The sequence below is a fragment of the Sturnira hondurensis genome, unplaced genomic scaffold, assembly GCF_014824575.4.
Source record: "Sturnira hondurensis isolate 20B ecotype Veracruz unplaced genomic scaffold, ASM1482457v3 Scaffold0017082, whole genome shotgun sequence".
In the NCBI taxonomy this organism is placed as follows: Eukaryota; Metazoa; Chordata; class Mammalia; order Chiroptera; family Phyllostomidae; genus Sturnira; species Sturnira hondurensis.
Window position 1 is genome coordinate 256,471 of NW_028089713.1, and position 20,005 is coordinate 276,475.

Here is a 20,005-nt window from a genome sequence, read left to right on the forward strand (position 1 = left end):
GGGTAAGACATCAATGAATATACATAACGAATGGGAGGCTCCTCCAAGAAAAAGTGCCCAAGACAAAGAAATATGATGCTTGGTAGTTTCTAAAATCTACCTAGAAACACTTTGAACCCTGGGGCCCCATTCTTATTCAACACAACATGTTTTCTTAACTCCTGACTTCCTTTGTGGTCTGCTGGTGTTTTCTTTTTTAGTCTTAAAGGTAGTACGCAAACAAGAGGGGCTGTTATTTCCTCATTTTCAAGGCTTGATTCTCTCACATGGGCCAGAAATATCTTTCAAGTTCCAGACTGTGACAGGTTCCTGGGTGAGCAGCAGGTCTCTGTCACTCTGTCCTGGGGCTTTTGGATGGAACCTTGCTCTGGAAGGAGCCATGGACCTCTGGCTTTGGTTACTTTACTTCCTACCAGGTAAGTGCCATGGGGAAAGAGCTTGCACATCTTAAGAAGTTTGGATTAGCCACAGACAGAGGAGTAGTTCGTGTCTCCAGCTCTGATGTTCCTGGACAGATTTAGTCACAAACAAGTACCTGGGTCAGGACAGAGATGGAGGCCACAGGAGGCTTTGGAGATCCTCCCCACTCCTGCTAGTGGCCCTTTCTCCACTCCAGACACATCTGTTTGGCTCACATATTGGCCCATAAGGGCTGAAGGTGTCACCTCTCCCAGACATACAGCCTATTAATATGGGATTTTAAAGCAAATGGCACCAAAGTTCTTCCTTCTTACCTCTACCTTCACTTTCTTTGAATCTCTTTCATTCTGGTTTTCAACTTTCAACTCTAAATGAAGACTCTTTAATCCATTCGGTAGTTCTAGTCCATTTCCAGAGCTCCCTATCTCAGTTCACAACCATCTCCGGGGCATCCCCACTTCAATATCCCACCCAGATCTGAATGGAATGCAACATGCCCAACAGCTTACTTCAAATTCCTCATGGGTCACCATCCAAACAAGCCAATCTATCTAAACTATCTCTGATATTAGCCATAAAATGTTACAGTGGCTTTTTACCACCTCTTCCTATTTGTTCCCACCTATATTTTGATCCAATCAATGGCCAACCCATTGTACTTTCTAGATTTTTAGTTACCAGGATGAGAAGCAATGGCAGCCTCTACTAGAGAAGGAATGGGGAAAAAAAGAACAGGTGGTCACCTCTTACCTAGGCAGTGACAGGTGGTCACTTTCTCCAATTTGACCTGCCTATAGTTCTATTTGATTTCATCAAATGCTGCCAAGAAGGAGATTAAAGCAAAGACAAAAAAGTGGCCATTAAACATGGTAATAAGGAAAAATTGGGTGACCTTGATTAGAGAAATTTCAGTGGAATGTTAGAGACAAAATTCTGACAGGTGTAGGTAGAATAGGAATTGGTAGGTATGCAAGTGGATTCAGTGATTTTGATGACTCATTTGAGAAAGAGAACAGACAGGCAGCAGCCAAAGGGGAGGGAAAAGTCAACCAAGGCATTTTCAACATGGGCCCTATGGAACAAGTGTGTAAGCCAGGGCAATGTGGAAAGAGAAGAAGGCAATGAGACAGGCAGAGAAAAGAATAATCACAGAAGAGAAGTTCTAAAGAAGGTGAGTAGGATGGACTCAGGATACAGGTGGAGGCACATGCTTCCGAAAGGAACGGGGGCATTCCATTCACTGGAACAAAGGGAAGACTGCAGGTCTGGACAGACATGGGTTTGTGTATGAGGAAGCAGAAAGTTAGGTTGGATAGTTCTCATCCTTTAAAAAAAATCCATGCTCCAGCTGAAAAACATAAAAGTCTCAGGCCAGCTTCCTTCTTCCAGATATTCTGCCATGACTTGATTTATAAGCTCCCCATCACCACTCGCCCCTTAGAGAAGCATCACTACATAGAAACCAGAGTCTATCTCCGGAGCACTGTCACCAGCCAAGACCATGTGGTCCTTTACCTTATTGCATTATGAAAATTATATTTTCCCATGTTCCAAATGCCTATTTATATCTAATTATATAATTAGTGACTTTTGAAAATACAAATATACCTTCCTCCCCTATAGCTAGCATCACTTTAAATCAAGTCACCAAATTACAGATTAATGTCACTTATTAGCTTCTCTAAAATACCATTAAACATCTTGTTTCCTTTATATAGCTCCTTCCACCCCTCCATTTCTTCCCAGATTCATTTGGAAATGTGCTGTAGTTATAGCCCAGAATTACAAAACTTTAAGGATGTTTATTTACACTGCAAATGCCTAGGTCTCAGTGTGGACCAATGTAATTACCCTGCTTAAGGGTACGACAAGGTATCTGCATCCCAGCAAGTTCCTCCCACATGAATCTTAGCACATTGTGTGTGAGTTCTAAACCAGGAGGTTATATCTCTTTCCTCTGTTGGGGAAATCTGTTTTCTAAGACTTGGACATAAGTTACAAGCTACTATGAACTCTCAGGAGAGCTGGAATCTGGTCGTTTTCATCTAGTCAACTAGTTCTTCCTTGGGACCAGAGCTCAGTGTACCCAGCAGCTTTGCTTGGGCTTCATCTGTCTAGTGTTTGCACAGTAAGGACATCTTAGCTCAGGCTGCTGTAACGAAGTACCATAGAATGCATGGTTTAAATAACAGGTGTTTATTTCTCACAGTTCAGGAAACTAGATGTTCAAGACCAAAGTGCCAATAGGTGCCCTATTCCTGACTTGCAGACGGCCACCACCTCCCTGTGTGCTTATCTGACCTTTTCTTGTATGCATGAAGAAAGTATGGACGCTGATCCCACTATGAGGGCTGCAGCCTCCTGACCTCACCTAATCCTAATCACCTCTCAGAGACCCCACCTTCTGACACCATCACATTGGGGTGAGGGTTTCAACACCTGAATTGTGGAGGGATACAAACGTGTAGGCCATAACAGCGGACGGTGTGAGGCCACTGGAAGTGTCTGCCTAGGTGATAACCCCTCCCTGCTCTATCACACACCTGACCATTTTATAGCATCTTGTGAAGCGTGCACTGGTCAGCAGTGCCCATGGTGTTATGGATGGAAAATCAAGACAAATTCACATACACTACTAAGTCCTGTAGAGGAAAAGGGATGGCACGGCTACTCCTCAAGGAGGGAGCACCTCAGAATGGCCTGGCCACCCTCTCAAGGGGAGAGTGTGCTGACCATTGCCTAGACAGGCTTTTATTGTTTTTTTCACATGGGAGTTCAGGTACAACTTATTAATCATTGTCAGGCAGTAAACAGTAGATAGCATACAAAGAACTATTAGGGCTTCTTCTAAGTCAGGGTCTATCAGCTAAAAGGCTACAGAACTTTGGGAAAACAAACTCATCTTCTGCTTGAGCCTTTATCATTTAACTAAGAGCATTCTCAGCAAAGCAGGTTTCACAGGGTTTCACATGTTCTTTCTCAGGCCTGATCACCTGGGGAGCCTGCCCTTCCCAGCACAAGGCTGCACCACCCTCTGTCATTGTTTTCAGGCTTAAGTCAGGCAGAGGAGGCAGATAGCCAAGGAATTTTTGGAGACTTCTTGCAGACAGAGGACTAGGGCTTCATCAAAACCAGGGGGCAAGTGTCCATCACCCCGTCTTTGCTGCAGCCCCCTGTGTCCTTCCTTGAGGGCCTCCCAGTGATTGTCTCTGGCTTAGGTTGCCCCCCCTCTGAGGGGTTGTACCCATCATTGACTAACCAACCAAGCATTGGGGGCCAGAGATGGATGAAGCAGAAGCAGCATTCCTGCCAGGGAGATAAGCTTTGTCTCCTTAGCTGCTTATGGTCTGAAGGTTGCTCACTCAGCCTTATCCATGGGAGGCGGTTACAACTCCCGAAACCAGGCAGGGTGGTTCCCAACAGTCTTGCTCTTGGGGAAGCAGCATTCACTCCCATTTCTGGCTGAGTTGGTCCAGACACATTCATGTGTTCACTCTCGGGTGCTGGGATTGACCATAACTGCAGGTGGGGATCATCTGGACACACAGGGGAATTTCCCCACCCCCTTGACTGGGTCTGTGCCCTTTGCACAGGTTCTCTTCCACTGCCATATTCCAGTCATATTGCCACGACCAGGGGACTTAAACCAGTGTTGGGTTATTGGTGTAAGGGTTTCCATGTCAGATCTTATGTGTCTGGCTGGCCCCTCTGCTTCTCCCTACCACGTTGCAACAGCTGCGCTGCCAGACAGCAACACACTCTGAAAATGTTCCCTTCCAGCCCCTCTCCAGCCTCTTTGCGCACTCTTCACATCCCCAAGACTGTTTCTACCTCTTTACACGTCTCCATGTTCTTCCCTCTTTTTAAACACCCTCCTTCACTAAACATCCACCTCCTAAACATCCTCCTTCAGGTCTCTCTGTTCACCCAGAAGCTCCAAGCTCCACTTCTTTCCTTGACTCTCATTTTGCCAAATTCCCAGGAGTTTTTCTTAATGTTTGGTCTCTATATGAATTTCAGAAAGTTTGTGAACTTCTTTCCAGCCCATGAACATGCCACGTTCTCTCTCATATCCCGACCTTGATGGCAGCTGTTTACATTGCTGGAAGCATCTCTTCTCCACCATCTAAGTCCCCCAGTACCACCCCAACACACACATGTCACCCTAGAAATCCTCTTCCTTGAAATATTCAGACACTTATTGGACCATCTTAGTAGACAAGCATACCCAATCATACCTTCCTCTCCAGCTGGTTCAACTGCATTAGACCTGCCTTCTTTAGCCACAGCGCAGCTTTTGATGTCAGAGACCCATGAACCACATCTTTTGTCCCTCCCTGCTCCACACCCTCCCTGGAGCACACACGGCATACACACCTGTGCACACATGCACAAGCACTCATGCACACCCTTGCTTTTCCTGTACATTCCCTTCTTCAGTCAAGACAATCCCTCCTACACAATATCACTCAGTCTCCCTCTACATCCAGTCCTTCAGGTCACAGCTAAGGTATCACTTCCTTCAGAAAGCCCTCCTTGAACTACACCATCTCTCTGCAACAGCCTGGATGAAGTGCTCTGCCGGGGTCCAGCCTTGGCAGATTTCACGGTCCCCAAAGGATGGACGGCACAGGCAACGAATGAAGAGTCAGACACACGATTGGATGCCGGAGAACAGCCAGGCTCTGTGGGTCTGACCGAACTCATGGAGTTTGATTTAAGCTTTATTTTCATAGAGATTGTTACATAACATTAAAGGAACAAGTGTATGGTATGATCCGTTAAGCAGAAAGAATCAATACAGAGGTAACTAGGAAAAGTACAGGAAATTCCATAGATTCAGTTATGCTAAACAAAGGTTATTTTGACCAGGAATTGCCATTAATCAGACAATTAGAAATAGCTGTATGTACAGAGTCTTAAATGTCTTACTGATGAATAGATGTTTATTAAAGTTCTTAGAATTTGGCATGGGTCAAAAGGATATGCTAGACTGAACAGTGGTTATAGGAAATTTATTACAAGGCCTTTGTGGTGTCTAACTTAGCTATCTATCTTCTTGTCTAGAATCTTACTTTATGTACTTTGGATTCTAACTCCTCAGCAGTTGTTTCTACATGTTTGCTTTGTGATAGTTAACCAGCTTCTCCTTGCTTCTTTACCTAATTTCATTAATACATATTCCTGTCCAAGGTAGAGGAGGGGCTGTTACTCCATCAACATTTAGATGTTCAGGGGCTACCCCATCTGGGGAGACTTTTGTTCTATGGCCAAGAAATCATTTTGTACAACCTTATTGGAATTCTGCAGATCATTGGGCCTGAAATACAGGTGTCTAAAAATCCCACCACCTATTAATCACAAAGACAAACATGCAGGGAGAGATAGACAGGGAATCCAGCCACAGTTGCCTCTGCTGTGCAGCTACATCTCATCCATCTTGACTGTGTCAAGGGACGGGTGTTGGTCGGCTCCCGACAATGCTCCCACTTGATGCTTCCAAGAAACCCTGCGCGTCTCTGTGTCTGTTCCCGAGATCCATGGCACTGTGCTGTACTGGCTGTCCATCTGTATCACCCACTAAATGATTCCTTCTGTGAGGGGAGGAATGCCAACTATCTACTGTCCCATGAAAGGCGTTTAATACATGCTTACTAGATGACTTAATAAACAGAACTGGGTGTGAATGGTTGTTTTGGCTGAATGGATCTAAACAAAACAAAACTGGACAGAGAGACCTGTTGCAGAAAAACTGTACCAAGCATCCTAACACCACACTTCAGTCACGTGGGGTTGTGTGCTCTTTGGGGTTACCATGGAATATCCTCTCTCCTTGGAGCAGTTTTGACTATATTCTTGGGGGGTTGGTGTCTGAGTCTTTATGAGTATGGGTTTGGTGATGAAGCTGAGTGTCATGTTCAGGCTCGGGCTAGGGAGAAGCGTGGCTGAGACACAAGTTTGGGCACAGAGATGAACATAGAGTTGGGCCGAGGATGTAAACAGGAGGGAGCATGGGAGGAAGCTGGGAATGAGGCTAGGGCTAGAGATCAGGTTAGGACTGAGGTTGGGAGCTGGCTGAGGCTTCAGCTGATAATGAGGATGGGGCTGTTCTAGGGATGAGCATGAGGCTGGGGCCTGGGCTGAAAACAGGGCTGGAGTTGGGGGTGTGGCTGAGGATGAGGCTTCCTACACATTAACTCCCTCTCCCTGCAGTATCTGGAGTTCTGAGGAGGCTCCCAGAAGTCAAGCTGGAGGGGATGCTGGATGGATCTATTACCATTGAGTGTCCACTTCCTAAAGTGTCTGGGAGGGTATATCTGTGCCGGGAGAAGGCCAAATCTGAAGCATGTGCCACGGTGGTGTCCACAACATTCGTCAAGGAGGAATACAAACACCGAACCACCCTGAATCTGTTTCAAGACCAGAATCTGTTCACAGTGGGGATTTCAGAGCTGACCAAGAGCGACAGCGGAGTCTATGCCTGTGGGGCAGGCAGGCACACGGACCGGGATAAGACCCAGAAAGTCATCCTGGATGTCCACAGCGGTAGGTGCCTGACCGGACTGAGACCCAGCCCACCCCGAAAACATTTCCACTCGGGAAGGCTGGGCCAGCCATCAAACTCTAGGGTCCTCCAGACTCATGCTCTTGCCATATTAGTCAATCAGACAATAAGTGGGACATGTGTGGTTGAAACCTCATAGTCGATTAAATTCATGGTCCCCAGAATTTCCTATCCAAACCAGACTGATGCTCCCCTTATATTGTATTTTATCATCCTACCCAGAACATGGCGGTGGGGGGGGAGCGCTTGAGACTGAGGAGGATGTAGAAAGCAAAAGGACATAGTTGTCCCATTGGAAATATCAGGGATTAAGATAAAGAAAAGACAGTCTTTTCTCAAGCCTCATTTGTAGGTCACACTTGCTGCTTTATGATCTAACCCTTTCCATATTTCTGCTGAGTCCTGCCTTTCTCCTTGTTTCCATCGACTTCCTCACACATATGCAGCACTCATTCAATAGTCTAAAACCCAGTGGCCTCTGACAGCTTTACAGGGAATGTTGGCTGGGTAAGGCTGAAACTTGTTTCTTTCAGGGAAGTCCCTAGCCCCCTTATTTTCCTGCTCCTCTTGTTGGACCCTGCCCTCACCCCCTCACCACCATCCATCCTGGATGAGTCTGCTTCAGCTCCTACCCACGTCCCTTCCCCAGGCCTCCTCTCCTTCCAGAGCCCACCAGTGTATTCCTCTTGCCTCCAGTAGACTATGAGCCATTCTGGGAAAAGGAGCTGATGCCTGAGATTCCACCATGGTTTCAGGAACGTCAACAGAAGTCGGCGCCCCCTTGGTTCCGGAATCCTGCCCATGCCAGTCCTTTCGAATTCATCATACCCAAAGGTCAGTTTCCCAAAGCTGGAGGGTAGGAGACGTAGACAAGGTGCTGTGGCATTGTGAAAATGGAAGGGGGTTGTGTTCAGTCCATAGAGTGATTAGCAGAGCAGAGCTGAGTCTCAGGTATATATTTTCCTGCCCCAGGAGAGGGTTCCTAACTGAAATCAGCTTCTAAGTCCTTCAAGCCCAGTCTACAGCCTGAGTTCTAGAATTTACATCACCACTAGGTGGCACCACAAGTAACTAAGTTTGTGCTCCATTCACAAAATCTAGCTCTTTCACAATGATCATGAAACCAAAATTGGACAGACGTTTCCCAGCTGGAGTTCATTAGGATTCCTGATGCCCTCAGGGCACTTGTCCAGTTGCTGGCATACAGTGATTTTTTAACAACTCTATTTTGCAGTGAACAAAATAATGATTAAACTAATGATACTGTTACATTTCCATATCCTTTTCCTGCTTTAAATGCATTTTGACATGCAGTATTTTCCTCATATCCACACATCTACCCTGTAAGGTAAATACACTAACTGAACATTGTGTCACTAAAGGGATAGTGTAACTGTACCCCAGGTTGTGACTGACAGGTGTGGCACAGTGGAGAAGAGACAAGCACATGACAGAGTGGAACTGAACTACAAACAAAGGTTTTCCATTACCTGAGGAAGGCAACTGTTCTGCCTGGGAAGTCAGGGAAGGCTTCTTGGAGAAAATGGTGTTTGGAGTAAATATGGATAAAAGTTATCATGTGTAAGTGGCATGTTAAGAAGGCATTTCAGGCCATGAGGAATGCCAGAACAAAGGTAGTCTAGGTGAAAGTGAAAGGCATATTCAGGAAAGAGATGGTGACCCCATCCTGCTGGAGACCAGAATGCATGTATGGAAGGTCACTCTTTCCTGCTATCTCCTGCAGCAAGCACAGCAGCTCCCTGGACAGAGGCCCCTCCAGCACACCACCCCTCCCCCACCACCCCGGTCACTCACCACCCTCGAGTTTCCAGATCATCTTCAGTGGCTGCTGCCCAGCCCACAACCCTCCTGCCATCCACCACAGACTCAAAGACCTCAGCACTGGAAGGGCTGCTCAGGCCCCAGCCAGCCAGCTACAACCATCACACCAGGCTTTACAGGCAGAGGTAAGAGGCCTCCAGGATGGCCTAGAAATCAGGCAAAATAATCTAGAGTTAGCGGATCCACTGAAATATCTGCCAGCCCGGCCCCTTCTTGTCTTTGCCTCTAGAAGGCCCCTGTGAAATAGACCACCTATGGGTATTGCACATCAACTCACCAGTGCTCTTAACGTGAGTGGGCCACTAGTCAATGGCCCACAGGCCATCCTGTGGGAGCCAGACCCAAAGTTTTCAGTCACTCAGCATTCATTCTGACCTGTTTTGATGGACAAAAGCTAAATGAGAATAAAATGGACTACTACTAAGAATAAGTATTATAATTTCTTTCACGTGTTTCCTTTTACTTTTTCAATGTGGCAATTAATTAGGAAATTTAAAATTACTGACTCCCGTTGTACTTCTATCGGATAGCACTAAAGGCAAGATGCACTCCGGAAAAGTTCTGCAATGGACCACAAGGTGGCAGCATTAGAGCAGCCACCAAAGAAAAGCTACAGTAATTGGAATTCTTTTTGCCTAAGCAAAGATAAACATGTTAATGAGAAAAGGGACCTTCAGCATTATTTGAAGAAACTGAGACCATGAGACCTAAGTGGTTTCAAATGGAACCAGGATTCCTGATTATTAGTTCAGAAAAATTACAACCGCCTACTGATAAAGAATTCAAGTCCATTCAATCAACATTTTCTTACTGAGTGCCAGGCTGTGTCCTCTAGATGTAGAACAGGGAAGACATGAAATACGTAGGTCTTGCCTTACTAATGAAAGTCTGACTCTGACAAGCATAATTGCTATGAACACAAGAATTGGGACAGAAAGAAAAGAATTGATCCCGATTTACCACGATTAGGGAAGAAGAGATGACCCATGCCTTTGGTCTTTTGTGGAGAAAATGGAGGGAAGGCCTTCTAGGCAGAGGGTGCGCCATGAGAAACACATCCTCTTTTCCACAGTTAAAAGAAACTAAGTCATTTCATATTTGCAATAATCATGTGAGGAAACCGAGGCGCAGGAAGCTAGAAGGGGTAAAAGAAACTAAGTCATTTCATATTTGCAATAATCATGTGAGGAAACCGAGGCGCAGGAAGCTAGAAGGGGATCTGACATCTGATGACTGCTGCTTAGACCGGGTGCATGAAGTTCTTTCTACCACTATTCAGTGCATCCTCAAACGGTTCTGTGAAGGAGGCTTTACTAGACTCATTTACAGGGAATTGAGGCTCCCAGAAGTTAGGTGACTGGTTCAAGATCATAGAGCCAAGAAAAAGCTGAATCGAAATTTGAACCCAGGTTTCCTGACTCCAGAAACAAGGCTCTTTGTTGTGAGGGGCAAAACTTCGATGTTAACCGATCTCCAAAAAGCCCCCACTCGAGGCTTCCTGGAACCTCCTCCCCCTTACTCAACTCTTCCTCCTCTCTCCCTCTCCTTCCCTCTTCAGAGCCTTCAACCGTGGCCCAGTGTCTCGAATGGAAGGCCAGGGACTTCACATTCTGATCCCCACCGCCCTGGGCCTCATCCTGCTGACACTTCTGGGGCTGGTGGTGAAAAAGGTCATCCGAAGGAAGAAAGGTGAGAGGTTGGGGGCTCGGTTAGGGAGAGCTGAGCGGCCCCAAAAAGCCCGGAGCATTCAGACCCCCGTGGGTCCCCCAGGAAAACTCCTGAGCTTTGGATCAACGGCCTGGAGTCTGGGGGGCGAGGGATGGGGGAGAATGGTCCGTAAATGGAGACGACGAGGAGAACCGCCTGGGCCCTCCTGTCTTCAGTGGAGGGCAAGACTGCCTGTCACTTTCTGAGCCGTTCTCCTGTTTCCGTGGCGCTTTTTGCCGAAAAGCTCTCTCCAGGCGGGTCCGCCGACTGGCCGTGAGGATGAGAGCCCTGGAGGCCTCTCAGCGGCCCCTGTCGCAGCGGCCCCCGGCGTCACAGTGGCCACGCTCCCAAAACAACGTCTACAGTGCCTGTCCTTGGCGCGATCGAGGGGCCCACGAGGCAGGTAAGCAGGGGTGGCGAGTGCGCCGGCTGGCGTGCAGGGGGAGGTACGGGGAAGGGGGAGGTACGGGAGAAGGTGGGGTGGGGGTGACGGGGAAGTTAGTTCGGATAGCAGAAGGCGGGTTCAGAGGAGCGGGGAGTGGGGGCGGGTGAGTGGAGGGGGGCGGGACCAATCCGTCAGTCCGGCGAGCTAGAGCTGCGGACGCAGAGCTCAACGCGGGGAGCCAAGCCGGGAGCCGTCGGGCGGACTACCCTGGGCTCGGTGCAAGGCTGGATTGAGGCCAGACGCTCGGCCACGCCCTCAACCCGGCCTCCCTGGTTCCTCTAGGTGAGCGGGCTGCATCGGTCCCGGACTCCGGAGCGTCTGGGCCACCCGCCCCGCAGCAGGTAAGCTCCGCCCCTACCTAGACCAGCCGCAGAGGCCGGACCCGGAGGCCCTAGAGAGGGGCTAGGACACAGCGCAGTTACTGCAGCCGCGCGCATTGCTCTTGGGCGCCGGCTTTCCACCGGCGCCCAAGGTGGAGTCCGGGGACCAGTGGTTACCAGTTTCCTCCTTCAATGGCGTCAGTAGACTGGACTACCCAACAATGTGGTAGACTTAGTTACCTGGCTTTTAGCCAAGCATTTTACCTGAGTGCTTAGTAGAGGCTGATAGATGGTAGTTGTACAGTGCGTGACGGACTTTCCATGTGGAAGAGATTCAATTTATAGGAGGCCTTAAGGAGGTAGAAGCTACACACTTTCACCTTAAGATGAGGAAGAACTTTCTGTTACTCCCGAAGATGAGAGGAGTTGGTTTACCTATCACTGGAGGCACTTAAGCCAGGCCCAGAGAATGACCTGCCCAATGTTAAGATACAGAGGATTCAACACCTGGGGTGAGGAGGATTCCTCTAGAAATTGAGGAATGGACATAGGGAACTCAAGTTTCTATCGATGGCCATGGGTGGGTGGGTAAAAAGCCTTTAGACGGTCCACTCATCTTTGTTTTCCTAAATTAAGACCAAAAAAAAGATTTTACTTCCTACAGTAGCCCATGGCAGCTAAAACACTATTTCCTTAGGAACCAAAAAAACTAAGAGTGGCCAATGTCCCTTTCAAAATTACTAAACAATTGCAACAGACCCTAAACCAGAGGGCTCACAAGATGGAAGCTTTTCCTCCCAAGTAAAGGGGAGGAGGCAGAAAGAAGTGGCCTGAGCCAGGAGGTCATCCAGGGACTAAAATACCTTCTGTTTTATTGCTCCACCATCCTCCGGAGTCTTGTCTGGTCCATGGTCAATGCTCAATAGTCACATCCAGCCCACTGAGGGGGAAAGAAAGCTAAGACTGGATCCTGAAGCTTCACATATGGCTTCCTCTCGCACCCCATTGGCAGAGAATTGCAGACCCTGGCCGGGCAATCATGCGCCTTGCTAAAATGGGGAGCCTGATGCCCAGCAACAAGTGACTGCTCTTGCCACAGTCCTTTCCATTTCTTGAGTTTGCTGTCCCTCGCCCCTGCTGAAGAGGGTTCACAGTAGCATAGTAGGTCCAGCAGTGCCCTTCTACCCTACCCACTCTACCTGTACACGTGCCCTTTGCCCTGAACTGACCGCACGTGCCTCACCTGGGACCAAAGCTTGCTCAAGTTTTACCCTTCCTCTTTACTTGAAATTCTTATTCCCATGATTAGGGACAAAAATCTCAATGGAACAAGTTCACAACAAAGTGCATATGATTAATGACTGAATAGTTTAACCTTCACAAGGAATATTTTAATTTTTTTAAAGTCAAATAAATTAATCTCAACTGGCAAACTGTAACAGGCAGTGGGAGATAAGTACAAACTAACAGGTCTTTTCAATGAGCACTTAATTGAATACCTACTGTGTTCGTGGGCTGAGCTTCTGGTTCTCAGCCCCTGTGTGTAAACATGTGAGCCATCACCACCGCAGCCTTCTGGGGTGGGTGTTACCATAACTGCACCATATTGGCATCACAGCTCAGCCCTGAACCCCGAGAACTGACCCAGTGTGAAGGCAGATGGTGCTGAAGTGTCTGCCTGGGGGAAAGAGCTCACTGTGCCCACATCCTGCTGCCTGACTTTCCTTCACCACCCAGCCCCTTTCTGGAATACACTGTCATGCCACATCACTGCCTCTCCAAGCCCTTCCAGAGGTGCTGGGGGTGACTCACCCCACTTCCGAATAACTCCCTAAGAAGGTGTATATTTTTCCACAAATCACATCATCCAATCCCAGAAAGGAAAGTCCTGTGGCAGCTAGGTTTCCTTCAGACTACTGCTTAGCCATGTGACTTTAGTCTGAACCCCATTTAAGGTATTTCCTGCCCACATTTGAAGTGAGTGTTTTCCAGTTATCTCGGGTGAGATGCCATCCTGAAAATCCCCAGGGCGGAGACACCTGATGGAGCTCAGCCACCTCTGTGTCTTTGCCCTCTGGAAGTCAGCAGCTGTAAACATGCCTGCCATTGCCCGCTGTGGGAACCCGCCCGGAGAAGTACTAAAATCTCCCTACCCAGATCCAGTGATGCCTCTTTGGCTGTTCCCAGGTGTCTGAAGCCCCCTGGCCCCATGTGCCATCTCTGAAGACCAGCTGTGAATATATGAGCATCTGCTTCCAACCTGCTGCCAAGGTGGAGGACACTGATTCAGATGACTACATCAATATCTCCTGCCTGACTCACCCCTCCAGCCATCCTCCTGGGCCCAAACCTGGATGCCAATGAGTCTTGTCTGTCTGCTGTTTCCAACACCAGCTCCGTCTGTTTTTGGAGCCCTCATTACCGCCCACATCCCACCTTGGGTCTCTCCCTGTCTGATCACCCTAAGCATAGCTCAGTCCCCACAGCTATTCTCACACATTTTTGCAAAACTGGCATGGCTTTCAGGTGGGCTCTGGCCAGTCAGAGCATTTGTTCTGATGTCACCTGATTCCCCTTCAGGTAATGTAACAGGCTATGGGATTTGCAGACTATCTTTGATCACAAGGTTTTTTGCCACCTTGCTTCGAGGGCATGTGGCATTAGGCTGAAGCATAGGCACAGTTGTTGCTTCTGGAACCTTTCCCAGGCCTGGGCCTCATACCAATAGAAGGCCCCTAGACTGCACCGTGAGGGTATGCCTCAGCCCTTGAGCTAGGAAAAGACCTGGTATGAAAGAAACACCCCTGGCAACATCTTTGCCCCGATCTTAAGGATGGCACTTACTAGTGAGCTTTACTCATCTTGTGTCCTATTGTAAGGGCAATTTACTTTGATGTGATGAAGGGTTCTAAATTTTCAGAACCACATACATCTCCCTATATCTATAAATCCTCTTTAAGCCTCCCTTCCTTGATACTCATAAGGAGCCAGATTCTGGCATTGCCCCTCTTTTAGAAATAGTTTTTGTCTCCTCTTTATCCTTCCATTCCCCAGCACTGCTATTTGTGCTCATATCTTAACCATCTTAGCATCTTAGCAATGCCCATTACATCTCTCTGCTTTCAGAAATGCACCTTATCCCTTTGGGGAAGGAAAGTGGCCTGGGATCCCTGGAGGTCCAGGTGCTCTGAAATAGCACTATATTGTGGAGGAAGAGGCATCCTATCTCCTCCATATACTCTTGCACTTAAATTTTCTAAGTGAGGGCATAGGCAAACATTGTATCTTAGACTGAAGTCAACTACGAAACTCAGCCAGAGCCTGAGACTAGAGAATGCCCAGTCTTGAGGTTGGGAAGAAGGTCTCTCCCAGACACGACACTTAGCCTCACTGGCCATAAATAGAAAGAGAAGACTGCCAGACTCGGGCTCCCTGCCTTTGATTAGCAGAGAGTGCAGTGCCATCACAGACTGGGGTCCATCCGCATACAACGACACCATCAGCAATGTCAGCTTGACCCTGGCACCCTCTCAAGTGGCAGATAAGGGAAGAATAAGTAAGATTAGAAAGGAGGCACCCAAGGGAAGGGATGGTGGAGAGTGTGGACAAGAACTGTTAAGGTTTAGTGAGCTGCTTTGTGGTGGGCACTTAACACATTATATCTTTTATCCTTTACATTTCAAACTGGTGCCCTCACCCCCACCCCACTGCTCTGTTCCTGGAGATGTCATGACAATGTGATTTCCATGCCTGAACATTCAACTTTGTATTCCAGCATCCCTCATTGTTCCTCAACAATTCAAAGATGGCAAAAAAATCCAGTTTATTAAGCATTTACTGAGCTCCACATGGTTCCAAGGATCATGGAGGATAAAATAGAAGCATGGGGCATTGTCTCTGGTCTCTTCACAATACTTAGTCTCACAAATAAATATAACATCAGTTAAAACACTCACAGGAATTAAATAGACTTGTAATAAATACAGAAATCTTCTTCATAGATTATTCGCAGCATCCAAGGAAACCTCCCATGACTGTTATTGGGGCCACTTAAAGAATGAAATGTCTGAGGATAAGCCTGGACCAAGAAGAGGACCTGTGGTCGAGGGTGTGAAGTGCCCAAGAAACATCACAGAAAGGGACACTCTTTTGAAATGACATGGAGGACAAGGAGAGTACTCTGTCTAGGCATTTAGAGCTGGTAGAACTTTTGCATCCAGGTCAGAAGAATGTCCACTTCTCCAAAGGCTTTGGTCAGAGCTGCTTCTGTGTCCAACTAAGGGAAGAGTTGAAAATCTGCCATGTTAGCTACAACAATAAGTTTTCTTCCAACCCACCACTCCTAGAACTGGCTGGCTCCACATCACAGGGTGGCTTCTAATGGAGTCAGCTTCAGCCACGCATCACTTGTCCCCCACTATGTCTGTTGCCTGCATTGGGGTTGAGGACAATGGGCCACTGGGTAGCAGCAGGTCAGAAACACGGGAAAAGCATTCAGAGCCCTGACAACCAGATTCATAGAATCCAGTGCAGGTGGATCTGATCCACCTCCTGAGTCCACTGTGCAGATGAGGATATTGAAGCCCAGGTGGTCCCTCTCCTTTGTGTGTTATTACCCCTCATTTATTTTTAGGCTGACGTATCTGTTTCTTTAAAAAGTGATCAAAATCATGTTTTGAGAGCTGGGATGAAATTTGGACTTTCTCTGTTGTCTTCATTTGTGAAAAGGTCATATATTTTCTCATATTTTTTTCTTACAAACTAGACCATTTGAGCACTGCGGAAAACACCATGCACGAGGATGTGTATTGGAAATTACAGGGAGGGGAGGTTACCAGGGTAGGGTCCCTTCTTTCTCCCTCACTTCTGACTCCAATTGCTTAGCTGAAGTACCCATAAGCTCTCTCACGAGAAGAGAAGTCACAGGTTGTGAAATCAAATTGGAGAGAAATATAATAATATTTTAATTTGAAAACTGGCAGGAAAACATAGTAGGTAATTTGTGGTGCTTAAGCAAAGTAAATACTAATTCACGTAAATATACCTCTGCTCCTGCCAAGTCAGGTGGCTTTGGGGCAAGCCTGGTGGCGTCACCTGCACTGCAGTCTGCATTTGGTCTCTGAGGCACCATTCTGTGACAGTTCAAGCAAGCCCTGGACTCCTGGCCTTGATTACCTGTTTAAATGCTCCCTGGAACAGCAGGAACCGCCTGCGTGCACTCTCACTAGTGGGAAACATCATCTTTTCCTGCTGGATAACAGAAAAAAAAATGTGCCAAGTGTTGGGTAGGAGCAAAGGTAAGCTCCCTCCCACTCCTTCCTAGTGATGGTGGAGGGGTCCCCAAGGCCAAGGAGGACAGCACCAAATCCACATCCTCAGGGAGCCAATGCAGAACACCTGCCACATGGCAGGGCCTCCTCTAATTCCCACAGCAGTCTGGCCAGGTAGCAGTGATCATTCCATTCTACAGGTAAGAAAACTGAAGGCCAGAAAGGTTGAGCACCTTGCAAAGAGTTAACCAGCTGGTTAGAAGCAGAGCTAGACTTCAACCCAAGACTATTGGTGTCCAAAGCCTGTACTCTTCTCCTGATTGTGGAATAAAAGCCAGGACCAGATACGGGGAGAGGAGTCCTCTCCAAACACCATTTTCCATGGGCCCCCATCCTAACTTTGTTCTACTCACACTGGGTTGTAGTTTTGACAGGATGACAATAAAATTGTTGGCCAGAGTAGAGAATGACTTCTGGATCCTGAATTCAGCTGCCTTCTTGTAGTAGTTTTTGAAAACAGTATTCAAGTAGAAGTTCAGCAAGGCACGGATGAGGTAACAGCTCTCAGCGTCCTGGAGAGGGTCTAGGTCATGGTGGAGCCAAAGGCTTCTGCCCACCCCAGCCCTGGTTAAACAATCCATGTGGTACCAAGGCAAGATAAGCACAAAAGAGGCAGGGATCTTCTAGGAGATACTGATAACATTAGATCTGAAAGGGCCTTTCCGGGGCACAGAGAGTGGTGCCTTTGGTTTCCAGGAGAAACCACAGACCCAGAGAGAAGGATTTGCCCAAGGTCACACAGCTAATCAGTGGCAGACACGGGCCTAGTTCCCAGGACTTCTGACTCCCCGTCTGCTTAAAACTTTTTTCTCTACCCTATGACCCCCCCTAACAGTCCTGTGAAGTGATAGACCAATGAGGTGATAGGCCCTGAAAAGCACCTGGAACTTGGTGGTTGTGAGTTGGCAGGAAAAGGAACTGGACGGAGAAGAAAAAGAAAACACCCCAGCATCTGTGAACACAGGGATTGCTCTCCAGCCCCCTCAAGCATACAAAGTCAAGACTACAGGGATCAGGGAAGTATGGGGGTGCTCACTGACTGACTGGATAGAAGACAGAAATGGGTGAGGAAAAAAAGGCTGGAAACAAAAAGACCCAAGCATATACAAAAGAGAAAGATTGATGGTAACTCTTTGATATCAATCATGTACACAGATGTGTAGGAGCCTTGATCTCCACCCACTCCCTGTGCCACCACACACATGCCCACATAACCCAGGTCCTGGGTGATGACCTCATGCGTTAACTTCTCTGGCCCCCTGCTCAGCCTTGTCCTGTGTAGGCCCAGTGTGAGGCAGAAGTGAAGTCTTTTGTCAGCCTCTCTAGACAACACCTAACCCCCACCTCCAGAAGACCAGCCATAGTCTTTCCCCAAGGAAATCTGATTACCGAGATGTTCTGCAGAACCTCCCTCTGCAGCAGCCGGACACTCTTGATCTTATCCTGAGATTGCTTTGGGAACAGGAAGAAGAGATGTCTCCAGGTAAGGGGTTGGGAGCAGCATAGAAACCAACATTGGAAATACATGCTGCTTCCCCAGACCCCTAAATCTCTGTATATGAGATCTCAGAGCCCCAGGAAAGGCTGGACTGAGCTGGCCCCTCAGGTGGAAGAATGGGTTTCAGCCACAGAAAATCACCAAACTTGTCCCCCAGGGGCAGATGGAATCCCAGGAGTTCTTAGAACCTTGATCAGGGACCTGTTTGATTCCTTTGGTCATTTGACACAGGAGGAAGAAATAACACTCTCTGGTTTAAGGGCCTCCATGGGGCAGGTTTTTACCTCTTTATTCCATGAGAGTTGGGGTGTGCTTCTGTCTGGAGGGGAAGCTTCTCTGGAGCTTCCCCTGCAGCCCAGTAACTCATTCAGTTCTCAGATTTGAGTCCAAGAATCATTGAGAGGAAGGAGCTTTCGAGCTCCTTTGTCCTACCTACCTCCTCATTGTGCGCATAAGGAAACTGATGGGGCTGGGGTGTTGTATGGGTTGGTTTCAAGGTCAAGATTATACATAAGTTTCCTCACCCCAGTACAGCACTTTCCCCTCCCCAGGCTGCCCCATCAAGCTCCCACTGTCTGCCTTGCATCTGGATTATCCTTTAAGGAGTTTATTGCTTTTGTGCAGGTGCAGATTAGAGCACTTGCAGTCACAGGAGAAATCCACAGTCAAATTACACAAGCTGCCCTATCCCGTCTCAGCATTAACCATTCTTTCCACCTTTAGCCAAGGCATAAGCACATAACAGGTAGCAGAATCCTGGCTAAAGAGTAGGTGAAAATTCCTGTAGGCTGGACTCAAAGGACTTCTCATGACTTCCCATGGATGAAGTCTCATGTCTCCCTGGGATGCAGATGAAGCCTGAATGAATAGGCTTCATTCTTTATTCCTCCTGGACTGTGCTTATTTTCCTATAGATTGAGTACCTCTTTCTGAGTCTCAGTTTCCTCATGAACAAGAGAAAATGTGGCTTGTGATACCTCTGACTTTATAAAGTTATTCTGTAGGAAAATAATTAGCATGGTAGGAAGAGCTCCATAATCATAAAATGTTATCCTCCCAACACAGTAACCCCCCCCCCCCCCCGGCTGGGTCCAGAATGACACTTCACTCACCACAATGTCCTTCATGGCCCGAAAAGCTTCCCACAGTTCCTGGAAAACTACTCCCTCCACTTGGCAGGAACCAAATCGGAATTCTTGTCCTTGGACCCCTGGACCCTGGCTCCAGATAAGCAGGATGAGACTCAGGCAGGGAAAGGCAGCCTTCTGCATTGAGGAGCCCATCCACAGCAAAGGAAGGACCAGGAGGATCCTGCTGAAAGAAAGGGAGGCAGCCCACTGAGGCAAGTCCTCTGGCCCAGGAGAGGTATGCCCAGAAATAATGCTGCCTGATCTGCCTCAGCCAGCCTTGGACCCACAGGCAGAAAATGTGAGATGACTGTGGGTTCTCAGAGTTAAAATATTGCAAACATGTGGTACACTGGGGGTGGGAGGGCAGGGACTTTCCGCCCTCATCTCCTACCTGCTGGTCTTGCTATCTTACTATGTCCCACTCCAAAATGCCCATCCACATCACACACACTCGCACCTCCTTCTTTACCCCATACAGTTCTCTCTAGCTAACAACATGCTGGTCAGAATTTGATCAAGAAGAATGAAGAAATGTGTCGGGGAGGCGGGTGTTATAATGTGCCAAAGAACATACATTGGGAGCCCAAAGTCAGGAGGACAGAGCTGAACTAAGTGTTTGCTTGTCTGAGTTCTGCCCTTCAGGCACCAGGCACACCTGAGCAGGTCTTCTTCGCATTCCAGGCCATCTCTGACTCCTCATCACGAGGTATCTGAGGGACTAATCCTCACTCTACCACCGCAACTGACG

At 47.8% G+C, this 20,005-nt stretch overlaps 2 protein-coding genes across 4 annotated transcripts; one reads left to right on the plus strand and one right to left on the minus strand.

Moving 5' to 3' along the window:
- The first annotated feature begins 237 nt into the window (after window positions 1-237).
- FCMR (Fc mu receptor) lies at window positions 238-16,529 on the plus strand. Of its 3 annotated transcripts, none has more exons than XM_037067068.1 (8): window positions 238-416; window positions 6,788-6,966; window positions 7,685-7,819; window positions 8,730-8,952; window positions 10,386-10,516; window positions 10,779-10,937; window positions 11,262-11,320; window positions 13,487-16,529. In XM_037067068.1, the coding sequence occupies exons 1-8, from the start codon at window positions 355-357 to the stop codon at window positions 13,661-13,663; spliced, it is 1,125 nt and encodes a 374-aa protein (XP_036922963.1). In that variant the 5' UTR covers window positions 238-354; the 3' UTR covers window positions 13,664-16,529. The 3 variants fall into 3 exon arrangements, with proteins under 3 accessions (XP_036922963.1, XP_036922961.1, XP_036922962.1); XM_037067066.1 differs by having other exon boundaries at window positions 246-416; window positions 6,634-6,966; XM_037067067.1 differs by lacking the exon at window positions 238-416 and adding an exon at window positions 2,720-2,843 and having other exon boundaries at window positions 6,634-6,966.
- Window positions 15,481-18,472, minus strand: IL24 (interleukin 24). Its single transcript, XM_037067069.1, is given in 6 exon segments — window positions 15,481-15,575; window positions 16,475-16,546; window positions 16,983-17,141; window positions 18,019-18,082; window positions 18,205-18,260; window positions 18,263-18,472. Coding segments are annotated over 6 exon segments (522 nt in total). The 5' UTR covers window positions 18,350-18,472; the 3' UTR covers window positions 15,481-15,491.
- Between the last annotated feature and the right edge of the window lie 1,533 nt (window positions 18,473-20,005).

What these genes read in the sequence shown, in the direction of transcription:
- FCMR (XM_037067066.1), top strand. Translation starts at nt 380, where the DNA reads ATGGACCTCTGGCTTTGGTTACTTTACTTCCTACCAG. An exon ending in TCGAGGGGCCCACGAGGCAG is followed by an intron (nt 10,938 to 11,261) that starts GTAAGCAGGGGT and finishes TGGTTCCTCTAG; the next exon opens with GTGAGCGGGCTGCATCGGTC. An exon ending in GGCCACCCGCCCCGCAGCAG is followed by an intron (nt 11,321 to 13,486) that starts GTAAGCTCCGCC and finishes GGCTGTTCCCAG; the next exon opens with GTGTCTGAAGCCCCCTGGCC.